General features: G+C 46.5%; 1 protein-coding gene across 22 annotated transcripts in view; it reads right to left on the reverse strand.

The window, feature by feature from the left end:
* The window catches only part of rap1gapa (RAP1 GTPase activating protein a), a 599,377-nt gene that overhangs the window by 71,342 nt on the left and 513,454 nt on the right, over positions 1 to 14,581 (reverse strand). For all 22 annotated transcript variants that reach the window (XM_059655569.1, XM_059655567.1, XM_059655576.1 and 19 more), the window contains 5 exons: positions 12,745 to 12,845; positions 10,569 to 10,698; positions 4,014 to 4,169; positions 2,226 to 2,297; positions 1,121 to 1,207 (listed from right to left, as the gene is read on the reverse strand). In XM_059655569.1, coding sequence (XP_059511552.1) covers positions 1,121 to 1,207; positions 2,226 to 2,297; positions 4,014 to 4,169; positions 10,569 to 10,698; positions 12,745 to 12,845 — 546 coding nt within the window. The remainder of the gene's footprint in view (positions 1 to 1,120; positions 1,208 to 2,225; positions 2,298 to 4,013; positions 4,170 to 10,568; positions 10,699 to 12,744; positions 12,846 to 14,581) is intronic.

A 14,581-nucleotide genomic window follows, 5' to 3' on the forward strand; every position in this document is an offset into this window, starting at 1 on the left:
CCAGTGGCTCAAACCTTTGTTATTCAATGTGATTGCCAAGCTACATCACTAGTCAAGGTTCTGTCATAAAGCTCAGAGATATCTATGTCTATGTTTGGGAAAATTGGTGCTGTACCTTGTTCTGAGAATATGTTTTGATATGTACGTCAGTTTCAGAGGATATCACAGCATGTTCCTTGATCAAGCCTGGCTAACTCAGCCATCACGTTATATTTACCCAAAGGCACCTCGTCTATTACCTGAGTCATATTTGAGTCCGTGATTAACTATAAACATTGATACTGATGCTTTGTACTAAAAGTTGCAGATCCCACTCCACAAAGGAGACAAAATGCATTCTTTGCGAGATGTTAGTTCAGAACAATCTTTCCATATCTACCCTGTCAAGTCCTCTGAAGCCTGTACATTTGAATAAGCCTGCCTTTCATTATTCTAAATGTCAATGAATTCCTCTGAACCTGGAATCAACCTAGTGAACCTGCTCTAGGCTGCCTCCAATGTCTGTATTACCATTGCTGACAGAAAGGGACCAAAACTGTCCACAGGATTCAAGTCGTGACTGGATTAGTGCTTTGTATAGTTTTAGGGATTGTATACCTTCTTATTTTTATATTCCATTCTCTATGAAATAAAGTCCAATTGTCCAGTTCCCATCCCTATTACCTGCTGGCCCTGTGTGTATTTTTAATCATTTTATGATACAGGTCCAGAGCTGGTGGAATTTAAACCCATATCCTCTGGCTTAAAAAGGTAGAGATACTAGTTCTGAGCCACAGGAAACCTCTGCCGAACATGTATGCAATTCTCTCTTCAAACTCTGCAGTTTTTCTTTTCAAGTAAACATGTAAATGCAAGTTTTAAAAATCATAAAATACAAGTTTCATTGAAGGATTTGGGTGATCCTGTATGTTTTCAATTGAAATGCACATCACACTTGCAAACAGATGAAGATAATAGTTTATAGTGGATATTTTAAAGAGTCCCTTGCATTATAAGTTAGGCTTTCAGTTCACTGTCAGAGCATAGACACACACACACGCACACACACACACACACACACACACACACACACACATTACGCACAATCTGTCCATGGTACTATAAAATATTCCGATCTTACCTCTAATTTAGCAAACTTTTCTGCCTTATAGCAAGCATATTCTGCATTAATGAGTTTTGTCAGCAAGAACTCCTGAAAGTCAGGACCCTGGTAAAGTATGAAAATAAAAGAGCACAGCTGAACATACCTACAGGAGAAATGAAATAATTTACTACATAGCTAAAAAACTCTTGAAAGTAAAACATCGCATTGAGCTCAAAGTATAATATCACTGACATATCTGCCTTAATATCAAAGACTGAAAACTGCAGAAACAGGATTTTATCCATCTCACTGTTCCCACTGCCCATGTTGTAGTGCCTTACCCTATATCTCTCACATTTCCCCCCAACACATGGTTGGCAGGTGATGTGATATTGAGGGTGGTCCAGTGGAGACCAGGCTACAGAGGGCAGCAATGTAACTAATAAATATCACGCCTTGGGGTAGAATCATAGACAGTGATATTCTTGGTACACTTATGGATGTGGACATTGTGGGTAAGAACATTTCTTGTGCCTCTCCAAGTTGCCCTTGAATTGAGTGGCCACATCATTTCCAAGGGTATTTAAGAACTAACCACATTGCTGTGTATCTGGAGTCACATGTAGCCCAGACCAGGTAAGGATGGTAGTTTCCTTCCCCAAGGGACGTGAGTGAACCAGGTGGGAGTTGATGAGAGTCTCATTGTCACCATTGTTGAGACTGACCGGCAATTCCAGATTTATTCATTTGATCCATTTTGAACTCCAACAGCTGACACAGTGAGATTTGAACCTGAGTCCTCTGGGTTACTAATTCAGTGACATCATCACTGCACCACTGTCTCCCCAGTTTCAATCGAAAACAGCAGGGAGGGAGATGTCTGTTCTTGATTTTACTTCTGCCTGGTCCTGGATTAGGGGTTCCTTGATGATAATGCTGCAATGCAGGTATATTCCTCAGACCAACTGTACACAAATTCATGCTCTTAAAGTCTTCAAGACAGAGAAAGTTGGAGAAAATCAATCAATTAAGAGTGAATTCTATGAGATTAGTCAGTGGGATGATTCTGTACAAACCCCTTGTGTATTCATACATGTTAGCGCCCAGAATAATTTCAAGTCCATGTGGATAAAGCAATTACCTTTCTAAACACAGCTGGATCGGGCAGAGCAGGCCGAAAGAATGGGACATCATCTCTCGCTGTAACGGAGACCTGGGAAGCAGAGGAACTGGTGAGGCAGTTTCCGAACATACTAGAGGACAGTGATCTGGTGCAAACTTCCAAGTGAGCAGCAGACAAAATAATACTGTACAAAGCCGGGGGGTTCTGGAGGTGTAACGTGTGAATGAATGGAGTGCAGCAATTTATAATCAAATCTCAATGAATTTCCTGTCTCACTAACAAATATTTTTCAGTTCAGTGTAATGGGAGAATTCTCCAACCCACTGAGACTAATTTGGTGTCATGGTCTTGCTGGCATTGCCAGTGTGGGTTGTGTGTCAGAGGTTGTACCATCAAAGTGGAATACCTACCTCTGGGCCAGGAGGCTTGGGTTCAACTCCTATCGACACCAGAGGTGTCTCACCACACCTGTGAGCAGTAAGATTATAAAACACAGGACATTGTCTGGTTTCTGAGAAACTTCTTCATTAGATTTTCAGTTTCTGTGGAATGGGAGCACATGGGCACCATTTGGTCACCCTGTTTAAGCAAAGAGATGACTGGGCTGCTCTTCTCTTCTTAAAGCTCTTTTCAGAAACTTATGTATTCATCATCAAATCTGACTGCAGCTGAGCGAGAGAAGTTTTGAGATCAATTCATCACACTTCCTATTTCCTCTTCCCTTTGAGTTTCTCTTTTTTGAAACTGTTCATTTAAAGACAGACAACGAATCTAGAGACTGTCATCACCCACTGCTTTCTCTCCCATCAGCTCCCCGCTCCTTTGGAATTTGGATGGGGAGTAACCATGGGATTTTAATGTGTGGAGAGCTGCTGCCCGGCAGGGATATGCACATCCTTGTGGTTGTTTCCTACAGCTGAAGGGTGGAGACAGAGAAACAGAGAAAATAAGACCATGAGGAGATCATTCAGCCTTTCGAGCCTGCTCTGCTATTCAATAAGATCGTGACTGGTCATCCAACTCAGATCCCTGTTCCTGCTTTCTCCCCCTACCCTTTAGTCCCTCAACCCGTAACATCTAACAACTTCTCGAAGACATTCAACCTTTTGGTATCAACCATGATCTATGTCAGAGAATTTCACAGGCTCACCACTCTCTCAGTGAAGAAATCTCTGCTCCTCTTGGTCCTAATGTGACCTTTGGTTCCGGTCTCATCTACATCAGGAGCATGCTCCAGATTTACCCTGTCTCATCCTTTTAGAATTACATAGGTTTCTATGGGATAGAGTCCCTACAGTGTGGAAGCAGGCCACTGGGTCCACCAAGTCCACACCCAGACCCACCCTGTCCCTACATTCTCATGGCTCCTCCACCTAACCTAAACATTCTTGGCCACAATGGGCAATTTAGCATGGCTAATCCACCTAGTCTGCACATCTTTGGACTGTGGGAGGAAGCCGGAGCACCCGGAGGAAACCCACGCAAACACGGGGAGAGTGTGCAAACTCCACACAGACAGTCGCCCGAGGCGGGAATCGAACGCAGGTCCCTGACGCTGTGAGGCTGCAGTGCTAACCACTGAGCCACTGTGCCACTCTTTCATCTCTCACTCTGGGATTTATAGAACTCCGGGTAAAACATATCTGTATATTATATAGCTGTTTCGAGAGTGACTCTCCAGAAATGAGATAGTGCCATCATGGGCCCCAATTTAAAAAGAATAGTCACGTTAAATATGATGCATGAGGTTAAAAAGTAATGAGCTGATGGCGGTAAAACAAGCTTCCAGCTGCAGTCTATGGTTACCTTGTACACAGTGTCACCGCTACAGGGGTTTTCCACCTGGACCACAATGTAAGCGTGCAGGAAATTCGATGCTATCATATCTGGCACAAAGGGGGTGTTTTCATCCTGGAAGACGATGGCCACAATGTCATTTCCTATGTGCCGTTTCCTTTGAAGCTGAATAGAGAAACAAGCCACTTGTCTATGAATTCATAAATAAAGACCACAAATATCAGTCTGAGTGTACATTTAATAGACCAGGGTGAGCAGTAGATCAGTGCACAACATGGTTTTGTATTTTAAATGGATGCACTCATCCTACACTCACACTCGAGTACACTTCCTGCCAATAATTCATCAAGAAAGTCACTTAGCACAGAAACAGTCATGGAGCAGGCATTAACACAGTGGCCACTCACTGCTGAAGGCTCAGGCGATCAGGTCCACTGTAAGATAATAAAGTGTGAGGCTGGATGAACACAGCAGGGCCAGCAGCATCTCAGGAGCACAAAAGCTGACGTTTCGGGCCTAGACCCTTCATCAGAGAGGGGGATAGGGAGAGGGTTCTGGAATAAATAGGGAGAGAGGGGGAGGCGGACCGAAGATGGAGAGAAAAGAAGATAGGTGGAGAGAGTATAGGTGGGGAGGTAGGGAGGGGATAGGTCAGCCCAGGGACAGGTCAAGGAGGTGGGATGAGGTTAGTAGGTAGGAGATGGAGGTGCGGCTTGGGGTGGGAGGAAGGGATGGGTGAGAGGAAGAGCAGGTTAGGGAAGCAGAGACAGGTGGGACTGGTTTTGGGATGCAGTGGGTGGAGGGGACGAACTGGGCTGGTTTTGGGATGCAGTGGGGGGAGGGGAGATTTTGAAACTGGTGAAGTCCACATTGATACCATTGGGCTGCAGGGTTCCCAAGCAGAATATGAGTTGCTGTTCCTGCAACCTTCAGGTGAGGGACGAACGGTCAGTCCTAAGCAAGGGGCTCACCTTTGTCCCCCTACAATCACACATCAATGAATACCAGTCACGGTTGGACATAGAGCAGTTTTTCCGCCGCCTTCGCCTCCACGCTGACTTCTTCAACCGGGAACCTAACCCTCCCTCCACTGACCCCTTCGCCGGCTTCCAACACAAGTCCTCCTCCTGGACACCACCCCCAGGCCTCCTACCCTCCCCCGACCTCTTCATCTCCAACTGCCGTCGAGACATTAACCACCTCAACCTCTTCACCCACTCCAACCTCTCCCCCGCAGAATGGGCAGCCCTCCGCTCCAACCCCAAGTTCACCATCAAACCCGCAGACAAGGGTGGCGCAGTGGTAGTATGGCGCACTGACATCTACATCGCCGAGGCCAAATGCCAACTCTCCAACACCACCTCCTACCACCCCCTCGATCACGACCCCACCCCCGAGCACCAAATCATCATCTCCAACACCATTCATGACCTCATCACCCCAGGGGACCTCCCACTCACAGCCTCCAACCTCATTGTTCCCAACCCCGCACGGCCCGTTTCTATCTCCTTCCCAAAATCCACAAACCTGCCTGCCCTGGTCGACCCATTGTCTCAGCCTGCTCCTGCCCCACCAAACTCATCTCCACCTATCTGGACTCCATTGTTCTCCCCTTTGGTCCATGACCTCCCCACCTACGTCTGTGACACCACACACGCCCTCCACCTCCTCTAGAACTTCCAATTCCCTGGCCCCCAACACCTCATTTTCACCATGGACGTCCAGTCCCTATACACCTGTATTCCGCATGCAGATGGCCTCAAGGCCCTCCGCTTCTTCCTGTCCCACAGGCCCGACCAGTACCCCTCCACCGACACCCTCATCTGCCTAGCCAAACTCGTCCGCACCCTCAACAACTTCTCTTTCGATTCCTCCCACTTCCTACAGACAAAGGGAGTGGCTATGAGCATCCACATGGGCCCCAGCTATGCCTGCCTCTTTGTAGGTTATGTGGAACAGTGCCTCTTCTGCACCTACACAGGCCCCAAACTCCACCTCTTCCTCCATTACATTGATGACTGTATTGGCGCCACCTCTTGCTCCCCAGAGGAGCTCGAACAGTTCATCCACTTCACCAACACCTTCCACCCCAACCTTGAGTTCACCTGGGCCATCTCCAACACATCCCTCACCTTCCTGGACCTCTGAGTCTCCATCTCAGGCAACCAGCTTGTAACTGATGTCCATTTCAAGCCAACCGACTCCCACAACTACCTAGAATACACCTCCTCCCACCCACCCTCCTGCAAAAATTCCATCCCCTATTCCCAATTCCTCCGCCACATCTGCTCCCACGATGAGGCATTCCACTCCCGCACATCCCAGATGTCCAAGTTCTTCAAGGACCGCAACTGCACCCCCCACAGTGGTCGAGAACGCCCTTGACCGCGTCTCCCGCATTTCCTGCCACACATCCCTCACACCCCGCCCCCGCCACAACTGCCCCAAGAGGATCCCCCTCGTTCTCACACATCACCCCATCAACCTCCGGATACAACACATCATCCTCTGACACTTCCGCCATTTACAATCCGACCCCACCACCCATGACATTTTTCCATCCCAACCCTTGTCTGCTTTCCGGAGAGACCACTCTCTCCGTGACTCCCTTGTTCGCTCCACACTGCCCTCCAACCCCACCACACCCGGCACCTTCCCCTGCAACCGCAGGAAATGCTACACTTGCACCCACACCTCCTCCCTCACCCTTATCCCAGGCCCCAAGATGACTTTCCATGTCAAGCAGAGGTTCACCTGCACGTCCGCCAATGTGGTATACTGCATCCATTGTACCCGGTGTGGCTTCCTCTACATTGGGGAAACCAAGCGGAGGCTTGGGGACCGCTTTGCAGAACACCTCCGCTCGGTTCGCAATAAACAACTGCACCTCCCAGTCGCAAAACATTTCCACTCCCCCTCCCATTCTTTAGATGACATGTCCATCACGGGCCTCCTGCAGTGCCAAAATGATGCCACCCGAAGGTTGCAGGAACAGCAACTCATATTCCGCTTGGGAACCCTGCAGCCCAATGGTATCAATGTGGACTTCACCAGCTTCAAAATCTCCCCTTCCCCCACCGCATCCCAAAACCAGCCCAGTTCGTCCCCTCCCCCCACTGCACCACACAAGCAGCCCAGCTCTCCCCCCAACCCACTGCATCCCAAAACCAGTCCAACCTGTCTCTGCCTCCCTAACCTGTTCTTCCTCTCACCCATCCCTTCCTCCCACCCCAAGCCGCACTTCCATCTCCTACCTACTAACCTCATCCCAACTCCTTGACCTGTCCGTCTTCCCTGGACTGACCTATCCCTTCCCTACCTCCCCACCTATACTCTCCTCTCCACCTATCTTCTTTTCTTTCCATCTTCAGTCCACCTCCCCCTCTCTCCCTATTTATTCCAGAACCGTCACCCCATCCCCCTCTCTGATGAAGGGTCTAGGCCTGAAACGTCAGCTTTTGTGCTCCTGAGATGCTGCTGGCCCTGCTGTGTTCATCCAGCCTCACACTTTATTATCTTGGATTCTCCAGCATCTGCAGTTCCCATTATCACAGGTTCACTGTGTCAGATGGTTCTGAGCCAAGAAACCAACATTTCAAAATACTCAAATGATTTCCTCTGCGCTGCCAGTGCTCTGCCCAATTCAACAACAGAAACAGTGTATGTACAGCTTCCCCCATGTTACACAGCGATGCACATACAGCTCCCCCCATCTTACACAGCGATGCACGTACAGCTCTCCCCATGTTACGCAGCGATGCACGTACAGCTCTCCCCATGTTACACAGCGATGCACGTACAGCTCCTGCCCATGTTACGCAGCGATGCAAGTATAGCTCCCCCCATGTTACACAGCGATGCACGTACAGTTCCTGCCCATGTTACACAGCGATGCACGTACAGCTCCCCCCCATGTTACACAGCGATGCACGTACAGCTCCTGCCCATGTTACACAGCGATGCACGTACAGCTCCTGCCCACGTTACACAGCAATGCACGTACAGCTCCCCCCATCTTACACAGCGATGCACGTACAGCTCTCCCCATGTTACGCAGCGATGCACGTACAGCTCTCCCCATGTTACGCAGCGATGCACGTACAGCTCCTGCCCATGTTACACAGCGATGCACGTACAGCTCCTGCCCATGTTACACAGCGATGCACGTACAGTTCCTGCCCATGTTACGCAGCGATGCACGTACAGCTCCTGCCCATGTTACACAGCGATGCACGTACAGCTCCTGCCCATGTTACAGAGCCAAATTATTATGCTGTACCTTACAAATGTGCCATTTGGCCCATCACTGCTGTGCAGACTCTTTGAAAGGGTGATCCAATTAGAGGCTCACACCCAGTTTTCCCCCATGGACTCGGGATTTTTTTTCGTTGTTGTATTTATGCAATTCTGTTCTAAAAGATTTTATTTAACCACCTTCTGCTGCCCTTTAATGCAGCTCGTTCCAGTTCATTCTAACTCGCTGCATTCAACAGCAAAGTAGCCATAAGGTTACAAACGTTTACACACAGAATCCTGGGCTAGTCCTGTACAGAAGTAGCCCACAGGGTCTGTGATCATTCTTTCACTGGGACAGTCAGATTTTTTCCACTCCTGGTTTTATTACTCCACTTTTTCCCCCAAAGCATTTATCCAACTTCTCTTCAATAGCTAATTTTTGAAACGGAATCCAAATAAAAACCAAAACAGCTGCAGATGCTGTAAATCAGAACAAAATTGGAAATTTCTGGTAAAGCTCAGCATTTGTGGAAAGGAAGCAGCGATAACATTCAGGTCCAGTCACCCTTCTTCAAGATCTCCAGCTAACTCTGATTTCTCTCCACAGGTGCCTCCAGGCTTGCTGGGCTTTTCCAGAAATTTCTGCTTTTGTTTTTCAATCTGTATCTGCTGTGCTGCGAGGCGGTACGCTGCGGCCTGTACCCTGGCTGTGCTGCGAGGCGGTACGCTGCGGCCTGTACCCTGGCTGTGCTGCGAGGCGGTACGCTGCGGCCTGTACCCTGGCTGTGCTGTGAGGCGGTACGCTGCGGCCTGTATCCGCTGTTCTGCGAGGCAGTACGCTTCCACCTGTATACTTCGAACACAAAACCCTTGTTGTATAAAAATGCTCTCTCACATCACGGCAGCTTCTGTAGCCAATCACCTCTGTGTTATTCAATCCAACAGCCACTGGCAGCAGCTTCTCTCATCAATATTCAATGTTTTAAACTCCTCCATCAAATCAGCTCCCTTTAGTTTGCTCTCCTCTACAGTAATCAGACTTTCAGAAGTAAGCTCGAGTATCTTTCTGAACACTGACTCTGCCTCTCTGATGTTTCTGTGCAACAAATGTTGGAATCACGTTGGAAACTTACAGCCCTTACATAAGGGGAAAAAGATGAGAAAATATCTTAAAGGATGGTAGGTTAGCACAACAGCAGACTGTGTCCTTCACTGGCAATCTGGTCATTCTGAAGAGGGCTATACAGTTTGTGTACATTAAACAGGTGACTCAGTACATGGTTTCTGGGTTGCGGGGGGCGCAGGCAGGTACATCCCTGTACACGAGCTCTGACAGCATCTTCCCCCTCTCACACACAGCAGCATGGAATCAGAACATAGAACATTACAGCACAGTACAGGCCCTTCGGCCCTCGATGTTGTGCCGACCTGTCATACCGATCTCAAGCCCATCTAATCTACACTATTCCATGTACGTCCATATACTTATCCAATGACGACTTAAATGTACCTAAAGTTGGCGAGTCTACTACCGTTGCAGGCAAAGCGTTCCATTCCCTTACTACTCTGAGTAAAGAAACTATCTCTGACATCTGTCCTATATCTTTCACCCCTCAATTTAAAGCTATGCCCCCTCGTGATCGCCGTCACCATCCTAGGAAAAAGGCTCTCCCTATCCACCCTATCTAAGTCACAATCATTCCACATGTTCTAAACTCTCAGGCACACACTACTGAAAAGCTTCAACTGACGCTGAGACAAACTGATTCAATAAGTTTACTCACTAAAACCAGGAAGTACAGAGAGTCAGAGTGCACAGCAACTAAAATCTCCAACAAAGTCAATGGAACTCTTCCGACACCTCGCTTTCCTGTAGTTTCACCAATCTCTTAGAAAAATTGACGTTGTAGTGAGATTTTCCTTCGATTGATACATTAAGCATAAAACATTTCTAATGTTATTTTTGTTGACCTATCCTCAAACAAAGCTTTATGATTGGTTACAGACTCTCGGGCAGTAGCAATGCAACCAATCAGCATCACACCAGAGGATGGGAGTAGCAGTTAGTATCCTACACCTTTCCTGCTGGTCTCACAGCCCAGGGTCACTAGACCAGTTAACATAACGTGCCCTCATTGAAGTACAGTGCAGGATCAACCAGCATACTCACCCATTCAGCCAATAGAATAACTAAAGACAGGATAGCTAAGCCACGTTGATGTTATTCAATGGGTTTGCTTTGTACTTTCCCCAGAACGGGCCCTGAACTGTGAGCATGTGAGAAAGATCACATGCCATTTGTCTCTAAACCATGTAAGTTGGACTTACTTGTTGCGCATCACCTTCAGTGTACGGGAGTTTTGTGGAAACATGGAACATAATCTCTTTGCTCCGGAATTTGGTATAAACCGACTCTGTTCCTGTTTGGCCATGTGCAACATCCAGGCCTCCACGAAAGCTGACAAACAAGAGATGTGATTAATACAACAGGTAGCTAGCATGGTTTGATCTGCCAATCTCTCATTCACATGCAATATTTTGTAACCTGTCTTCAATGTATTGCCATCTCTTTTAAAATGGCAGATAAAAGAATGCCAGGCGGAAGGATTAAGCTTTCACCCCCATACTGGTACCCTGCAAACACTGATTCTGAAATCACTGCTCCCACACAAGTTTAATGCAAAAAATTAAAAGGGGTAAATTATGGGGAGAGCTTGCCGAGACCAAATTGATTTCATTTCAGGATAGAAGATTATGGGCCAATGTGATAAAAGCGTATAATCTGAGAGGATAGAATCCCTACAGAGTGCAAGTGGGCCGTCCAGACCACTGCTCCAAACAGCATTCCACCCCAACTCACCCCCACAACCTTGCATTCCCACGGCCAGTCCATCTAACCTGCACATCTTTGGACTGTGGGAGGAAACCGGAGCACCTGGAGGAATCCCACGCAGACACAGGGAATGTGCAAACTCCAAACAGGGAGGTGCCCCAGAGTGGAACTGAACCTGGTTTGCTGGCACTGTAAGGGAGCAGGTGGTAACCACTGTGCCACCGTGGATGCAGATTGTTCTCATTTGGGAAGCCCCGTAAATTTTAAATTGTGCCTCCTTCCCCCCGACCCCCGGTTCTAGGCTTTCCAACCCTGGAAGCATCTTAACTGCATCTACTCTTTTATTCCTTTAAGTATTGTGTAGCTTTCAATTAAATCACCTCTCATCATTTGAAACTCTGGAGAACACAGGCTCAGTTTGACCGATCCCGGAAATGAGTCTGGTGAAGCATCATTACACTCGCTCTGTGACAATAACATCTCTCCTGAGAAAAGGAGACCAAAACTGCACAGTAGTCCAGACAGAGTGTAACCAAGCTCTTATGAAAGTGAAGCAATACTTCAGTGCTCCTGTTCACAAATCACCTTGTAATAAAAGCTAACATTCCACTAGCACCTGTGTGTTACGCTTCAGTGACTTATTCACACGGGGTGCCTTTGCATAGCTACACTTGCCAATTTAAGAAACATTCTGCATGTATGTTCATCCTTCCAAAGTGGATAACCTCTCAATTTTTACATTATATTCCATCAGAGTTTTCATCCAAATTCTCCTGAAGGTACTTTATATCTTCATCACAACATGCATTTCCACTTAGCCCTGTACCATCCCCGAATATGGATAAACCTACCTTTGGTCATAACCTGTAATACTTTGGAATCAGCCAAGCTCCTGATGTTTCTCAAACCTCATAATCAGGCTGGGCAATTAAGCAAACTAGCCACAATTTCAAACTATCTAATGATGTGGAACTGTGCAATGGGACATTTGGATAGTCTATTTTTCTTAACTGCATGGCCAGGTTGTGAAGTTTTGAGAAACATCAGGGACTAGACCGATTCCTATGATTTACAGGTGGGGACCAAAGGTAATTTTTTTTACAAATTTGGGTGACATGGTGGCTCAATGGTTGGCACTGCTGCCTCAGTGCCAGGGTTTAATCCCACCTTCAGGCATCTGTCTGTGTGGAGTTTGCACATTCTCCACGTCCGTTAGGTGCTCTGGTTTCCTCCCACAGACCAAAGATGTGCAAGTTAGGTGGATTGGCCAGGCTAAATTGTCCACAATGTCCAGGGATGTGCAGGGTGGGTAGGTTGGACATAGGAAATGAGGGGTTACAGGGATAGGGTGCTGGGGTGGTCTTCAATGGGCTGAATGGCTGGCACCACACTGCAGTGTTTCTAGTATTCTGTGAATGGCTGTTTGTTGAACAGAAACAGATGTAGTGCATGTAAATAGAGAATAACACGGTGTGGAGCTGAATGAACACAGTGGGCCAAGCAGCATCAAAGAAGCAGGAAAGCTGACATTTCAGGCCTGGGCCCTTCTTCAGAAATCTTTCCTACCATCTCCAGTGCATGTAAATGTTCTTTCTGCCTCCTCTTCAGTGACCACATTTCAGATACATAAAGTTCTAAATCTGGTCAGTACTGTACAAATACAAAACTCACCCTTTGAAGTCCTGCAGCTCAACTTTCTCACCCAAGAGCTCCAGAAATTCGATAAAGGCAGGGCTTTCTTCATTGTTGGTAAACAATTCTTCCTCTGAAGTCTGGTGTACAAGCAAAAATAATTTTGACTATAGCTGTATTTATGTCGTAGTCTGCTAGAATTCAATAGTTGTTAAGCTTGGTCAAATATTCCAATTAAACATGAACTTGTGGTATCTATACTTATTTATAAATACAGGATTACCTTTACAATTTTTTAGGTCACCATATCTAAATATTTGCACCTGTAGATCTTGGATTAAGAGAATTCCTGCGGCTTAATTTCCATATCTCTGTACTTTAGGATGACAAAATGGGGTGGCCCTATCCAGATAGTGGTGAGTGAGCAGAGATCAGAGTAAACAAGGTGTGGAGCTGGATGAACACAGCAGGCCAAACAGCATCTTAGGAGCAGGAAAGCTGACATTTTGGGCCTAGACCTTTCATCACTTTTCTGATGAAGGGTCTAGGCCCGAAACATCAGCTTTTGTGCTCCTCTGATGCTGCTTGGCCTGCTGTGTTCATCCAGCTCCACACCTTGTTGTCTCGGATTCTCCAGCATCTGCAGTTTCAAGTTCTCAGAGATCAGAGTATCCATTTTCAGTTGCTTCAACAATTACCTTCCCTCCATCACAAAGTCAGAAGTGGGGATGTTCACTGAAGATTGCACAATGTTCAGCACCATACACTAGTCCTTAATCTGAAGCAGTCTATATCTAAATGCAGCAAGACCTGGACAATATCCAGGCTTGGGTTGAGAAGTGGCAAGTAACATTTGTGCTACACAAATGCCAGGCAGTGACCATTATGGAGGGACAAACACTCATCAAAATGTTCAATTTAATAAAAAACACAACAATTTGCCTTTTCACCAAAGTACAAACTAGAGAGACAAATAAAAACTGCAGATGCTGGGATCCAAGGCAGACAGACAGGAGGCTGGAAGAACACAGCAGGACAGGCAGCATCTGGAGGAAAGGAGCTGTCACCGTTTCGGGTATTATTTTTTTTAGGACTGAAGAAGTATATAAAATATAAAAATGCTCTGTTAACTTATACATCATATTAAAACTAGGGTATATTGTAAGGTAATACATTAATGTTTGAAATTTTGGGAAACGTTGCGTTTGTAACATAAGTTCATTGTACTTCAGTTGTTAGTGGGATCTCCCTGTGCTACGTCTAATTTCAAAGCAAGCAAAATAGGGATTCCACTCTTTGCTTATAATAATTCCTGCAGCAGCACAACAACAGCCTGCATTTATACAGCACCTTTAACAGAGTAAACCATTCCAAGATACATCACATTCTTGACATCAAACAAAACGGACTTTGAACCACATAAAGAGGCTTTAGGATAAATGACCAAAAGCTACCTCAAAGACATTACTTTTAAGGGATGTGTTACAAAGGGTGAGAGAGGTGGACAGATTTAGGAAGAAAACTGTAGAGATTAGGGACTTGGAAGCTGAAGGCATGGCCAACATTAGAATGTCAAAACCTGGGCTTAAATGATGGTATCTTGGCGAGATTATGGGACTGCAGGATATTGCAGATTGTACTTTATAAAGGCTTTTTTTTAAATCCCGGCTTACATCACATTATAACAATTGCTACATTCTTGACAACGAAGCATTTTGGGGCATCCTAAATGAAGCTTCCACAAACAAATCTTTTGTCTTGTTTTAATCCATTCACAGGATACAAGCGTTGCTGGCGAGGACAGCATTTATCACCCATCCCGAGTTACTAACCCAGTTAAGAGTCAACTACATTCCTGTGGGTCTGGGGTCATACT

The sequence above is a fragment of the Stegostoma tigrinum genome, chromosome 28 (assembly GCF_030684315.1).
Source record: "Stegostoma tigrinum isolate sSteTig4 chromosome 28, sSteTig4.hap1, whole genome shotgun sequence".
Classification (NCBI taxonomy): domain Eukaryota; kingdom Metazoa; phylum Chordata; class Chondrichthyes; order Orectolobiformes; family Stegostomatidae; genus Stegostoma; species Stegostoma tigrinum.